Source organism: Zosterops lateralis (genome assembly GCF_965231275.1).
Source record: "Zosterops lateralis genome assembly, chromosome: 8".
Classification (NCBI taxonomy): Eukaryota; Metazoa; Chordata; class Aves; order Passeriformes; family Zosteropidae; genus Zosterops; species Zosterops lateralis.
Window position 1 is genome coordinate 3574262 of NC_139768.1, and position 14462 is coordinate 3588723.

Genomic DNA, 14462 nt, shown 5'->3' on the forward strand with positions numbered 1-14462 from the left:
ACAACCCTAAATAATTACTTAACCTGATAAGGTTGAACATTGTGGAGAAATGCAACAGAAAATACATTCTACTTACTTAGCAAGGTACATTTTAAGTCCACAGCATCCCTTCTGCAAGTCCTATTTCCAAAAACATATGATTTTATGTGCCTTTTAATGGGACTGTGGAAGACTTCCAGCAGAATACATAACTAAATCATGATCTTCTTCCTAGAACCAAATTACACTCCAAAACCCTTCCTCGTGACTGATTTAGTCACCAACACAGAATTAAAAGTTTGCAAAGATATTGTTTAGATTTTGCCTGAATGTTTGGTTAGTTAGATAAAGCCTGTCAAACTGTAATTGGTTTGAGGAATGTTGATAAGCTTTTATTTTGCCAATTAAAAAGCCCCAACAAAACATGAATATCATCTTCTGTTAGTAATGTGTTTGTGTACTTGCTCTCAAGCATTTTTCCCCACACCCATTTCGTTCACATCCACTGTAATTTTTTTTCACTGGATAAACTGCTAAACAAACTTAAGTGTAGCACATATTTAAAATGATTGCACAGGTGGTAAAACACCCAAGAGTTTTCTGGTTATTTAATTTTGCTAAATTAATTAAAACATTATTTTAATGCATTTTGTATCCTGTTCTTGATTTAACTAAGTTTGTATTTGAGGATAAGTGGGTGACAGGGGGAGAGGATGATGTGTGGTATGAAACAGTGTGCTGATTATGTTGAGAACTTTCAAGGTTGCCATTTATGGTGCTGCACTACCAAACCAGCTTTTTAACAGAGATTGTTCACTTGTATCTTGCAGGTTAAGCTTGGAATGCAGGCTTTTGGAAGGGAAAGGAGTTTGCTTAGGTAAAGAGCAGTGGGTAAGGCTGATTTCAAGCCACAACTATCCATTAAATGATCCATATCATTGCCCATTTCTGTGGTTTTAATATTATGATCCAAGAACAATTCACACAGAAAAAAGTCAGCACCCTGAGATAATTTGGCAAATGCTTTTCTGCCTATGCCAGCTATTGCTCCAACAACAGACAACCTGCAGAGGCTCTTGAGCTGAAACTGAAGAAACTCTAGAGAAGAACAGTTATTGAAAACCTGATTAATTTACATCTTCTCATGTGTAGTAAGAGAGAGACTACAGACCCAAAGTTTTATGGGATATGAATGAAAGTCACTTCACCTGGGAGAGGACAGGTGAAACAAAATGACTAAAGACCTATCAAGCCAGATGAGCAATGCCCTCGATGTTAAATAGGGAGACCAGTGCAATTCACAAAGAATTCTGAATTGTAGCCATTTGACTCACATGGAAACCATCAGAGTTGTGTTCCTGTCGAACAGGGGGAGCCCAAGGTAAGAACATCACAGATGACTCAGAGGAGCTGCCTCTGAACTGAAGGCTCTGAACAACACGGATGCCAAAAACAACCCTATCATCAAATGCCATAGGTTGAGCTTTGGATGAAATACAGAATAAACAGGAAAAATTATGTTTCCACTTTAATTAAGATGGTATTCAGATTTACCCTAATTAGTTCATTTTTAGTAATTTCCTTTAACTATTGCTGTTAAACCACTCAGCTTATTAAGACCCACAGAACATCACAGATCTAAATGGCTGCCTAACAGCTGCAAGCAGTTCATTAGGTACCTGCAATCAAGCTTTTCTCCCACAGGAAGAAGGCATCAGTAAATACCCTTCCATCAACCCAGGGTTCTCTTTCTCTCTCAGAACAGTAGCAAATTTCTCACATACTCAAATTCCCTGAGAGCTTTCCCTTCCTAGGACAGCATCTCCTCTATAGGCATCAGAGGGACTGTTACACACAGAAGACAAACATGGCTTTTTTCAGAAATGCTGATTTTGTTAAATATTAGCAAAGCTCTATGGTGTCTTTATGCTCTTACTAAAGAAATCAGTGTCTTGAATCAAGAAACACATGGCTATTATTGTGACATCCTAATCACTATGTCCTTTATACTACTGGGCAGGTCATCTCTTAGGGAAAGTGATAAAGTTCCTGTGAATATATTTTTGGCCTTATCTGATCATTTGCCTTAACCACCCTGTGATTCTTTTATGCTACGCCCTACAATTATTTTCTGTTATTCTCTACCTGAATTTCTATTGCCAAATTTCATAATATACTAAATAATTGCTTCATGCCACTGTATAAATAGAGCACTCAATCCAAATTTATGACCTATGGATACCTTTTGCTACCTCAAGTAAACACACATTGTTTGAAATTTTAGTAACTAAAAACAAATACGTGCAGCTCATAAAGTGACCAGTTTTTTAAAGAAGACCTAAGTAGTTACACTTCAAAATTCAGAGCTAATAAAAGCTTCTTGAGACCATCTTCCCATTAGTCAGAAAATTCATGAACATAAACAGGGTGTCATAACCACAAGGTTAGTCAAAACAAATTCCTTAAACAACACAAAAACAAGCTGAGTGGATAAAGAAGGGAAATGAAGCACAACCAATGAAGAACAACCAAAGTCTAGTACTTCGTTTAAAAAAAGGCTTTTAATATAAATATGAATATAAAAATAACCAAAACACTCTACAGTAATCACAAACAAATCCTCAAGGTCTTTTCTTATCAGTTCCCTGACAGTTTGGCAAGCGCCTGTTTCCTCTGTTCTGCAGTCATATACTCACAGGCCTCCAAAATATTTACTATAATTAAAGTCTGTTGAATTGTTTTTGCTTTTACCCATATTCTTCCATTCATTCCTATCACCAGTTCAAATGGGTACAACTGTGACAACTCTTGAATTATTTCACATTTGGGAGCCAAGAGCCTGTGAACGAGACCAAAAAAAAAAAGTCAGAGGAAGAAGTGCTCACACTTATAGACATTATTATTGACCAGCACCTCCAGCAGTTCTGCTATTATGGGAGCACTTAAGGAAACACTGAAAGATGATTAAGTTGCATATACATCCAAAACAGCAATACAGTATCACATTTTCAAGGCTTCTGTCATATAAAATTCACGCACCCAAAAAAATAAAACCATTGTAAAGTTAGGTTTTTTCTCACTAGATTCAGAAGCAATCCCCAACAAGTTTAAAGTGAATTGATACTTCTACAAGTCTACGATCTAAAAAAAAAATCTAGAAGTACAGTGTTTGACAAAATTATGTTTTTGAAGTGCTATTTATAAATCTGACACCCCAGAAGAATCTTTCAAAACAGGTCTTCCCTTCTGCTTCAGGAAACAGTATTAACTGCAATAAACAGATTGCTTCATTTTTATTAGATGACAGCATACTAAATACTGTAATATGCCTAGGATTAAATCAAGCTTGAACAAGTCTTCACAAAAACTAAAAGCTTATCAGGATTTACCAGTTTACTTGTAATATGCTGTTATTTTTTAACTAGCATACAGACGAAATTTGGAAAACTGGCTGTATAAAGTTTTTGTATCAGTTCACACTGACTTCTGATAGGACATATAAATCAGACAATTACAGATATGAAAAAGCTGCTCTGCACTGCCAGATTGCTTATCCAAATGACAAAAACAAAGAAAAAAACTCCACCCCAAAAGCAACAACAAAGTTTGACTATTGTTTATCCATGTAATCTGGTATTCTTTGACAGTCACAAAAAAATCTTGTATATACACCAGTATAAGCAACTCTAAAGTTCACAATATAATTAAAAGCTTATGAAACAGTTCCTGGATTAATGTATCAGTATCAAACTAAAATCCTATATTTTTTTGTCTGTATCTTTATTTCAATGCTATTTATTTTTCTTTGGAAGCCAGAAAATAATGTGTACTGATGTGCAAAGATCCTTTTAATCAGCTGTCAGCCAAACATACACCCTCCACTACCCCATGAAAGAGAAAAAGAACAATAAGCATTGTTAAGTTTTAAACCCCAAACTAATATGTACATACCTGAAACACTATCCTGAATGTTTGACTTCTCCAGGTCACAACTTTTATTTTTCATACTGCCTTGCCAACCACATCACTTTTTTAAAGCAGGTCATGCAACACCATAAAAAAAGAGCTTCTAAGCCTCTTAAGAGGAAAAATAAACTTTCCTTTTAGATCAATCCATACTCTATTCAGTAAATCTGGTTCAAATGCATTACAAGAATTACACAGTCTGATTAATCAACCTGCCCACACTGCTCAGAAATCATTAAAACAATTGTGGGAATCTTACCCGTGAGAATGACTACTTAAATTTTTTAGTACTTACTTTCTTATTAGACCTAAGGAAACTTTAAAGAGGAAGCCGTCTTGTCCAATTATTCCCATTCCACTTGATTTTCCACTGCTGTCTATACAGACCATCTCTGGTTCCATGTCTTTATTTGCCACAACGAACTGACCGTAAATAAGATCGCCCACCTACACAAAACAGCGTCAAAGAACACAAGTATAATCACTTATAATTATTTAGCAGGACAACAATAAAAAAATAACACACTGGCTTATTTTGTTTTTCTTTACAGTTCCTTTTACATTCTGGAGATAGGAATTCATCCAAGTGCAGAAACTGTGGCATGGATGTGCAACACAGCTATTCATAACAGTGCTGTTAAAAAAACCCCACACAATTAGCATTTTCTACCAGCATGTTTTAAAGCCTTAACATCAGAGTGCCCTTTTGGATTCACCTTGCTCACGAAGTGCATCTGCTCCTGGCAGCACTATGAAGTCAGAAAATAATGGGTACTGTACAAAGGAAAACATGAGAGTGAAGCACCTGAGAAAGAGCAAACCACACCGGCCACAGTCCCGCTAACAAACTCCAGAAAGGCAAATGTGCAAATGGTGCAAAACCCTCCGAGGAGAATCAAGGCGAAACCACCACAACTAGACCTCCACACCTCCTCTAAGGTGGGCTTATAGAAACACTTCCCCCCTAAGGAAAAGCCACTGAAATGCCACAGAAGCATCATCAAACTGGTGCAATAGAAAGAAAGGGTATTTAACGAGTGTCTCTGATATAGCAGAGTGTGGACTTGGCTGAGCACCAAGTCACCCGTCCGGCTGTACTTTGCTTTTTTATCTCCCAATTGTCTTAATTTTTATTAAACATATCTCTTAAAATTTACCGAGAAAGTGAACCTCGTTTTTCACAGTGCACTTAAGAATTGGAAGTTAAGAAGACACAGAGTTAATTCTTCCAGCTGCAGTTGTTTGCAGGGTTATGGTGGTTTTTTTTACTATCCTATTAGAAGTTGACAGTTAAACACTTACCTGCACGTTGGGCCTGTTCCTCTTGGTGGCGCCCTCGAAGGCCAGGTAGGAGAGGGAGGCGGGCTCGCTGCCGCCCACGTCCAGCCGGAACACGTCCCCCGCCTTGGCCGTCACGATGCCGATAACGTGGTCGCCCTTCACCGGCACGTACTGCAGCGGGGAAAGGGGACAGAGAGTCAGGGAAACGTGGGGATAACACACATACCCGTACGCACACACGGACAGCCGGGTCCCTACCCGTTTCTGCTGCGAGTCCACCCAGAAGGCGCCGCCGCCGCCGGGCCGGTGCCGCAGCAGCCCGCAGGCCGTCACCAGCAGCCCGGCCCCGCCGCGCCTCAGCCCCGGCCCGCACAGCAGCCGCCCCTGAGGCGCCGAGCCCGCGCTCAGCCGCAGCCGCTCGCCCTCCGCGTCCTCGTCGTAGTGCGCGGGGAGCAGCAGCAGGTCCCCGGGCAGCACAACCTGCCCCACCATGGACTCGGCCGGCGTGCCGCGCTCCGCCGCCATGGCAGGGAGGGGAGGGCCTGCTTCCCTCAGGCCGGGCGGGCGGGCTGAGCCGGGAGACGGCGGGGCGGCAGCGACACCGCCCGGCTGAGCGGGCCCGGAGCACATCCCTGCCCTTTCCTGTCCTGCCCCTGCTCTGCTCTGCCCTGCCCCTGCCCTACTCTGCCCTGTCCTGCCCCTGCCCCTGTCCTGGCCGTCCTGCCCGCCCTGCTGTCAGGGCCCACAAACATATGCCGAGGAACCTGATGGTTCGTTTTAGGGATCTCAGAGCGTAAAAGACACAATTTACAGGAGACAGCTCAGTTTAATTAAACAAAAAAAATGCATCTTTATTTAGTGCCAACAAATGCGATAGTGAGGAGAGAAAATAGAGAATAGTGAGAAAGATAGAGAAAGAGGGGAAAGGGGGTTGTAGTTACCGACGTGGAGGGACGAGTCCTCGAGGCCTGGAAATGCCTGATCTTCTCCAGTGGGGTGATCACAGAAGTGAGCGGGGTCTCCAGAGGTTTTCTGGGTTGGTCAAGGCGGGGACCAAAGCGAGGGGCACAGAGCCAAGACAGGAACCACCTGTGTTGAGGTTGGATGCTCAGGAACAAGCTCCAAGCCATTCCTCTGGTACGGACAGACCAGTTTGGACAGGCAGCCTCGGCTCAGCCCACTGTGACCAGTCCCATTGTCCTTGCACTCTGTTCTCATGGAGATGCACACCAGTCCTTCAAAGCTTGGCAAACGTTCCACCTCAGCCAGGCCAGGGCTCCCTTCAGAGTCGAGGTACCGGTCCCCAACCATCGGGGATAGTTGTGAGGCAAATCACATCCCTGGACGGGCTCTGACACCATCCCAGTCCCGCCCCGAGCCGCCCCCAGCTCCTCCCTCCGCCAAATGCCTTCCCTTCCCTTCAGGGGAGTGGCCAAGATAGTGTTAGTGCATGTTGTAAATGTGTATTATAAAATTGGCTTTTCCTAAGATGTGTGCTGTAACAGTTATCTTCCTCTGACTACTGCAAAACGTTTCCTAAAATTAATGAAATCATCATGAGCAGCAGTGGTGGAAAATGACCAGAGCTGTTCACCTCTGTATATGTTCAGCATTATCACCAGATACCATTTTTCAGTGTAAAAAAAAAAAGTCTGTTTATGGAGGGAGGCATCCAGAAATCAGTTATAGTTGGAATTGCTGTGTAGTTTTGATAATTATGAGGTTAAGACAAGGGGTGTGCAAGGAAACAAAGCCCACAGAATCTACTGAGAGACCTTAAGCAACTTCAAATAAAAATAAATCAGTAGCTGGATCTAAAAGAGAAAGCAGAACTATTTTAGGGAAAGCCTTTATAACACGTTCGAGATCGATTAGAAGAATAATAAATTAGGATGTGTTATAAATGTATATCATAAAGTTGGCTTTTGGCAAGATGTGTGCTATATGATTAATAACCTTGTGGTAAGGATATAGGATATAAGTGTTTGGTTTTTTGTTGTTGTTGTTTGTTTGTGTTTTTTTTGTTTGTTTTTATTTCTGCTGTTAATAAAGAAAATTAGGCATAGTGGTAGTAGTTGATGTAGTCTGGTTAAACTGTCTGTTTGGTGGGGATAACATCCAGTGAACATGTAAAGAAGACTCTGCTATTGATACACCAACTATCAGCATCTCCCATCTGAAGAAAGTCTGGACCAAAGCACAAACTAGAAGTGATAGTGAAGACACAGCCAAGAAACACAAATGCTCTAAAAATGCAGACCCAAAGAGAGACCACGCAAAACAATTCCTGGAATATGGAAACTAATTTATGGAAGAATATGAATATTCATCAAACCGATGCCCTCGGCGCTCCCCCGGCGGCGGCGCTCGCGGCGCTGTTGCGGGGCAGCCCCGGCGGTGGCGGCGGCGCGGGCGGAACCCGCGGGCAGGGCCGGGCCGGGCTGTCCCGGGGCTCTGGGGCTGCTGCCGGCCAGGAGCCGTCCCGGGGCTGCTCTCCCAGGTGCCAGAAGCAGGGTAGAGACAGCTCCAGCTGCCAGTCCCGGAGCCTGAGGGGAGGCGGAGTAACGAGACAGAATTCCGAACGCCGGGCGTGGGGATGAGGAGCGGGCCCGCCCTGCCTGGAGCGGAGGGGAAAGGGAGAGGCCCAGAGTGTGGTTTAAAGGGAGCCCGGGCAAGAGGCCGTGGGTGGCGGCTCCGGGTGAAGGAGTGGGCATCTTTAAGGTCTCCTGGAGTCGCCGTGAACGCGGAGGATGGGATGGGATGGGATGGGATGGGATGGGATGGGATGGGATGGGATGGGATGGGATGGGATGGGATGGGATGGGATGGAATGGGATGGGATGGGATGGGATGGGATGGGATGGGATGGGATGGGATGGGATGGAATGGGATGGGATGGGATGGGATGGGATGGGATGGGATGGAATGGGATGGGATGGGATGGGATTGGATTCATCCCTATGCCTGGTGCCCAGGCAGTCTGCCCTGCAGGGCCACGGCTGCCCCACACGGATTCGGCCCCCCGATAGCAAAGAAAGGCTTGTGTTTATTTAATTTAAACAGGGCTAGTGAAGTGTGTGTGCACAGAGATCTGTGCTTTTGGTAACTGTGGAGTGAGTGCTTCGGGCCCTTGCCTTGAATAGGTGTCTTAAAGATGGCTCTGACTGGTCAAAGTTATCTCTTAATTGTCCTCAGAACAGGTTCTTTGAGTATCTGTGTATAAGTTTTTTAATAAGGCTTTATTATTAGATAATATATTTATTATTAGAACCTTTTTTGGGTATTGTGTGCTACTAGGTAAGCTGCAGGTGTCTGCATGTTAGTTTTGATTAGTCAAGTTTTTAAGACTTCCGCGTTTTTCTTGAATTTGTAGATCAAGAGATTAAATCTGTGTTCTCTTCTGAATACCGTTATTATTTCTCAAAGCTTCTAAAAATTTAGAAGAATATTTAGCCTGATCCATGGTTATAAGATGTTGTGCTTTTCAGGTTTTGTTGTCGTTGTTGCTATGCAGACCTAGAATTAGCAGAGTGTTTTTAAGTACTTCCTGACTTACACATGTCTAAACAGTAAGGTGGAGTTTGAGCATTTTTTTCCTGCTGTGATTGATATAACCAACCTGTCAGTGGAACTTTTAAGAACTAAACCTCTATTAAATGACCTTCCTGTAAAAATTGCAAGCTTAATACAAAGTAATGTTGTAATGCAGTGTTTGGTGCCTGAAGCAAGAATTTTTAACCCCCCTAACTTAATTCTGACACTGATGTCCAATATCTGTCTGCTTTTTGTCATCAGGTTCGGATGGAGTCTCAATATCTGAAGGAATGTCTGGGAAATTGCCTGAGACAGGCACTGGCAGAGGTTGTGGAGCGTCGGCCAGCAGATCCTATAGAGTATCTTGCACACTGGATTTACAAATACAGGAGAAACTTAGATGAAGGAGAAAAGGTGGATCCATCTTAGGCAAAACAAGATTGCTACAGTATAGCTGATGCTATTTAATATATCTTTAATTTTTATGTTTAATTGATTCTGTGTTACCTCCAAAAAAGAGAATGCTGGAGAGAGCTGAGCTGGAACGAGAACGGGAGGAAGCCCTCGCAGAACTGGAAAGGTTAAGAATTGAGGAAGAGCAGAAAAAACTTGAAGAACAACGTCAGGTTATTAACACTTAATAATAGATAATTTTAAGCAGCATAAGGTGCTGTGGCCTCTTGGAGCTCTTTGTATACTTCTAAAAGCTGTAGAGTGATTTTGATGAAGGTGACATGCAGGAGGTATTTTAATACTTTTCTGAGTAACCGAAATTATTAGTCAGCACATGGATAGGAAAACTTACATACTATGCATAATATTTAATAAAATTATAAACAATTATAAATTAATATTATAAACAATGTGGTGAAAAAGATAAATGTGGGAGTTTTTTCTTTCTAATTTGTCCTTTCTTAAACTGATTGCAGGCTCAGTTGGAAAAAGAACATGCAGAAGTGGAAGAAGAGGATAAAGAAGCTGAAATGCAGTTGCAGCAGGAAGATCAAGAGGTTTAAGCCAATGCTTAGTTGGTGGTTTGAAAATACCATTTATCAGCCATTTTTTCCAGATGCAGATCAATTAGAAAACACAAGGCAGAAGCCCAAGGATGTTGAACTAACACATAATTAAAGAAACAGGAGTGTGGAGAGGGGGAAATGTCTAACATGTGGCTTCTGCAGTTTGGGTTTTATACTTGAATTTTGATCAGAAGAAAACATAAATTTATTGCAAAAATCCAGCCTAAAGTCAGCTTAGTTGATGCTTCCACATTCCTTGATGTTATTTATTGGGAAATTTTATAAAATAGGCATGTCTAATTTAAGTATCAAGACAGTAATGTTCTACAGGATGTTAGCACAAAATCCATTTTCTGTACCTGGAAAAAGAGCTGTGGTTTGAAATTGCAATGTGTCTGGATTCTGATATCTTAGTGGTGTATGGGAATTTATACTAACAGAAGACTGTGTATACAGATATCTGTGTTTATGGTCTTTTAATACTGCTTCACTAAAAACATACATGGATAATTGGCATGCTTATCTCCCTAAAGCTCTTAAAACTCTGTGGAGCTCAGAGTCTTCTAGAAATCCCTAAGTTTTTAGAAAACTCAGTTAAAATACTGACAAAACATAAGTGTAGGAAGATGAGCGTATGAAAGTGACAGAAAAAAATTAATATGTAAAAATTAAAAGTTGCTGTTAATGAAAAAAAAAATAGAGTTAAGCATATGAAGACCATATTCCCATACTACTAAATTTGTATAGCATTATCTAAAGTATTCTCTTTATATTAATACAAAATGTCATTTTAACACACTGAAATGTGGTTTCATGACATGGGACATTTTAACTGAAAACTGGTTTTCATTACCACAGGAAAATGAAGATACAACAGCTGAAGTTACAGATAGATCTGGAACACCTACTGAGGAGCCATCTGAGAGTGAACCAGTAAGCATTTAGAAAAAGATTATAAATGATTGATTCTTACAGATTTGTTTTTCTGTGCTGACCTATCAAAAGGTTAAAACCGTTTAAGGGATGGTATTTTGGCCACAACCTCCAAACTGCCCATAGCTGCATCCTGGTAGGAGTTAAGCCATTCTAGAAGAGTTTGTGGTGTTAGCTGACTAAATCCTCAAGATTTCAAACACCCTTTTGTATTCAGATATGTTACTGACTAAAGCATGAATGTAATTAAAAAGGAGGCAGCCTTGCTGTGCTGTGTGAGCAGTTACGTACAATGTGTGCTAAATCACTTCATTTCTGGTATCTGTAGTGGAGTTCTAGCTCAGAATTTATGTTGTTACATTAATTTGCCTTACACTTAAGGTTGCTTTAATAGCAGCCTGTTTTAGAAATGTTCTCTCAATAGATTTATGAAAACACTTTTGAGTGTTCTTAGGGTCAATTTTCACATGTGGTTTTTTTTTCCACTGAGGTTAATCAGATGTTTATGCAAAATCTCATATAGCTCAAATTTAAATAATTTTCTGATAATTACGTATTTAAAAAATATTCTTGAGGCTTTGGGCATATTTTATATGTTCTTTAATAAGAAAATTGCAAAACCAGAAGTGAAAATGTGTCATAAGTAGTACCTTCCACTTCCTACATGTGCCAACTTTTCATGCCTAAAGGCTTTAGATTTGGCTTTTGGGGATGTTATTTCAGGTTTTACAGGGATACATTTGCCACAAATAAGGAAAAGATTGATAAAATAAGAGATACAAGCTTGTATTATTGATTCTACCCTCAGAATCACAATGCTTCATCCAAATTTGCTGGATTTTATAATAGAGGTCTGGTCATTCATTGTATTGAATGAAAGAATACGTGATTATACTGATGAGTACCAACTTGTCTGTTATGGGCAGTTTTTTTACTTTTCCTTTTTACAAAGTTCACTGAATGCTGGTAAGTGATAGAATCTTTTTGTTGTTGTTTTTCAGAGTCAAACAGATCTCCCAACAGTAACAGATCTCCCAACAGTAACAGAAGAAGAAAGTGAGAACTGACCTGAAAGCAGTAAATATATTTTCTCCTCATTACTTGCTTACTGATCCTGAAGTGTAGTATCTTGATTTATGTATTTTATAAATAGAACTGATTTTCATACCTGCTTTTCCAGTGTCTGTTTTTAAGGTGTTTGTATAAATTCTGCTGATTCTGACACTGATTCTTCCTTTTTGTTCTTAAACCATTGCGTGGCTGACTTGCAGGAAAAAAACTGCAGCTGAAGTGAATCCAGCAAATATCTTTTCTACTTATTGCACATGGAAGTAACCATAATAAATACAAATATAACTAATGTGTCAATATGATTTGAGGATACATGTTACAATATTTTAGCTTGAATCAATATTAAAAGAATAAAATATTTTTGAAAATTATTTTCCAATAATTTGAATGGTTTCTGACAGAAAAAGGGACTCTACAGATTAAAAGATGATGAGAGTATTCTGGACATCAAACTTGGTGCAAGAATCCAGTCAGATTTCCCAAATGTATTTGAAAGAGGTAAATTTAACTCTGACTCAGTATGTACTAGAAGATCTTGTCTCCTAGAAGTTGTGAGGTAGAGTTTGTAACAAGGTGTTTTCTCTAGGCTTTATTATTAGATAATATATTTATTATTAGATTTATTATTAGAACCTTTTTTGGGTATTGTGTGCTACTAGGTAAGCTGCAGGTGTCTGCATATTAGTTTTGATTAGTCAAGTTTTTAACACTTCTGCATTTTTCTTGAATTTGTAGATCAAGAAAAGAAATCTGTGTTTTCTTCTGAATACTGTTATTATTTCTCAAAACTTCTAAAAATTTAGAAGAATTTTTAGCTTGATCCATGGTTATAAAATTATAAAAATAAGTTTTATAATCTTTAAAGATGCATTCAATAAAATGTGCCTTTGCATCTCTGTCTTCTACTACAGGTTAGATGGTCATGGACAATATTGTGTCATGAAAAAATTTTACTTTACAAAATCAGTTCATAGTTAATGCATTCACTGCATCCTTCAGTCTTGGGATGAAAGATTTTTCTGATAATTTCACTTCAATTTTTTAATAGTATTGCTGAGTCTACGGGGTTTGCTATCCCTGGCAAACTGTTAAAAATATCTATACACCCAACAGACAGGGGTCAATCACATAATAAATGTTTTCCTGCTCTGAATAATTTAGTTTGGTCATTTAGATTAGACTAAGAATAATCTTACCAAATTTTAAAAACATGACCACTATTGATTTTTCATATAATAATATATTATTTTTCCCCTTAAAGATAAAGTATCTTTATTTTAAAAATCCTGTCTATTTTATTGCTACACTGCTTTTTGGATGCTGTTAATAACCTTATCTTATATGAGCATCCTTAAAGTCAAAAGAGGAAAATGTCACTTACTAGGTTTAAATACTTAGAAATGGAGTTTGTCTTTTAAACCAGTGTGTATAACTGATTCTTTATATTTAGATTAACTTTCAAAAATTGGTAACTCATGTCCATTTACATTTTATGTCCAGTCATGTTGACCATGAAAATGTAAACCATCATACAGCCTTCAAAATAAAAGAGACTATTTTAAAACATGGTAGAAATTTATTCTAATGATATGTTGCATTCATTTTCTTATCAGTTCACACTGTTTGTATCTTTATTTGATTTTATTATATGTGTGTCCACTAGAGTGCATCCTAAATAAACACTGGGAGCTCTGTCAATTACAGCCCAGGAAAACTGCAATTTCTCTTTGTCATTTTGTTTCACTGTTTTTTTAACAGTGATTTTTTTCTTTGTTATGCTGCAGTCCATATTTCTTACTTTATTTCAAGGTAGGAAGTTTTGGCTGGAAACTTTTATCAGAAAATTATTGAGGAAGGGTCAGAATAAAGAGGTAGATTCCAATTTACCTATTTATTGTTAAGAACAGAAAACATTTGTTGTTAAAATGTTATTTATAGTAACTCCCATTTTCTTCAGGATCTGATGTGCACAGACCTGGTGCATTATTCCCCTTCTACAGCTTTATAGGGATTCTTATCTTGGATATGGGACAAGAACTAAACAGTTCTTGGCTCAGTGATTTCTTGAGGTGCAAACCTTCCTGTGTGTTACTTGAAAATGTAGTTCACAACAAAGATGACTTCTCCTTGGGAGTCTAAACCTGGAGGGAAATTAAGGCAGCTTAAAATAATTTTTGCCATCTCTTTCTTTCACCTTCTTTGGAGTATAGCAAGCTAGAGCCTGGAGGAGGACAGATGACTATTTCAGTTACTGCACATTATATGATTTCAGAAATGTTAACACAATTTAACCTCTGCATAAAATGTAAAATTGTATTTTGGTAAGGAAAAAAAGAAATTACAAAATGTAACTTCATCTACAACTTACACTCCCTTTGAATAAATTTTTATGGAATGAAGAAGATAAAATTCATAGAGAGATGATGAAATAAAATTCATGAGAGATCACTGAAAATAAATACTAACAGATAAATACTGACAGATGATTTATGAAATTGTCATTTTTTTTCTTTCACCAGAGTAAGAGCAGCCTTGTTTGGCCTGTGCCCAGACCATGTCCAGATCCTTCAGAGAACATGCTGATAGTAACATGCCCATCCACAGCTGTTCTCATTCCAGCAATACTGAAGCACAAGGATGAAAACAGATATGAAGCCCAGAATAGGACAAAAATTATTC

The 14462-nt window shown here is 39.2% G+C and overlaps 2 protein-coding genes across 4 annotated transcripts; one reads left to right on the top strand and one right to left on the bottom strand.

Moving 5' to 3' along the window:
- Window positions 1-2507: 2507 nt before the first annotated feature.
- Window positions 2508-5761, bottom strand: EXOSC3 (exosome component 3). The gene is made up of 4 exons (XM_083866856.1): window positions 5485-5761; window positions 5248-5397; window positions 4241-4392; window positions 2508-2818 (listed from the first exon to the last, which is right to left on the bottom strand). The coding sequence occupies exons 1-4, from the start codon at window positions 5749-5751 to the stop codon at window positions 2617-2619; spliced, it is 771 nt and encodes a 256-aa protein (XP_083722982.1). The 5' UTR covers window positions 5752-5761; the 3' UTR covers window positions 2508-2616.
- Window positions 5762-7641: 1880 nt separating this feature from the next.
- Window positions 7642-12608, top strand: DYDC1 (DPY30 domain containing 1). Of its 3 annotated transcripts, XM_083866859.1 has the most exons (7): window positions 7808-7932; window positions 9022-9174; window positions 9279-9386; window positions 9690-9770; window positions 10638-10712; window positions 11714-11789; window positions 12185-12608. In XM_083866859.1, the coding sequence occupies exons 2-6, from the start codon at window positions 9028-9030 to the stop codon at window positions 11777-11779; spliced, it is 477 nt and encodes a 158-aa protein (XP_083722985.1). In that variant the 5' UTR covers window positions 7808-7932; window positions 9022-9027; the 3' UTR covers window positions 11780-11789; window positions 12185-12608. The 3 variants fall into 3 exon arrangements, with proteins under 3 accessions (XP_083722984.1, XP_083722983.1, XP_083722985.1); XM_083866858.1 differs by lacking the exon at window positions 7808-7932 and adding an exon at window positions 7642-7726 and having other exon boundaries at window positions 11714-12608; XM_083866857.1 differs by having other exon boundaries at window positions 7762-7875; window positions 11714-12608.
- Window positions 12609-14462: the final 1854 nt, after the last annotated feature.

Excerpts from the sequence above, each read along its gene's own strand:
- EXOSC3 (XM_083866856.1), bottom strand. The coding sequence starts at position 5,751 with ATGGCGGCGGAGCGCGGCACGCCGGCCGAGTCCATGGTGGGGCAGGTT. Across the intron at positions 5,398-5,484 it reads TGGACTCGCAGCAGAAACGG|TACGTGCCGGTGAAGGGCGA; the intron begins GTAGGGACCCGG and ends TCCCCGCTGCAG. Across the intron at positions 4,393-5,247 it reads GGAACAGGCCCAACGTGCAG|GTGGGCGATCTTATTTACGG; the intron begins GTAAGTGTTTAA and ends TGTTTTGTGTAG.
- DYDC1 (XM_083866858.1), top strand. The coding sequence starts at position 9,028 with ATGGAGTCTCAATATCTGAAGGAATGTCTGGGAAATTGCCTGAGACAG. Across the intron at positions 9,771-10,637 it reads TGCAGCAGGAAGATCAAGAG|GAAAATGAAGATACAACAGC; the intron begins GTTTAAGCCAAT and ends TCATTACCACAG. Across the intron at positions 10,713-11,713 it reads AGCCATCTGAGAGTGAACCA|AGTCAAACAGATCTCCCAAC; the intron begins GTAAGCATTTAG and ends GTTGTTTTTCAG.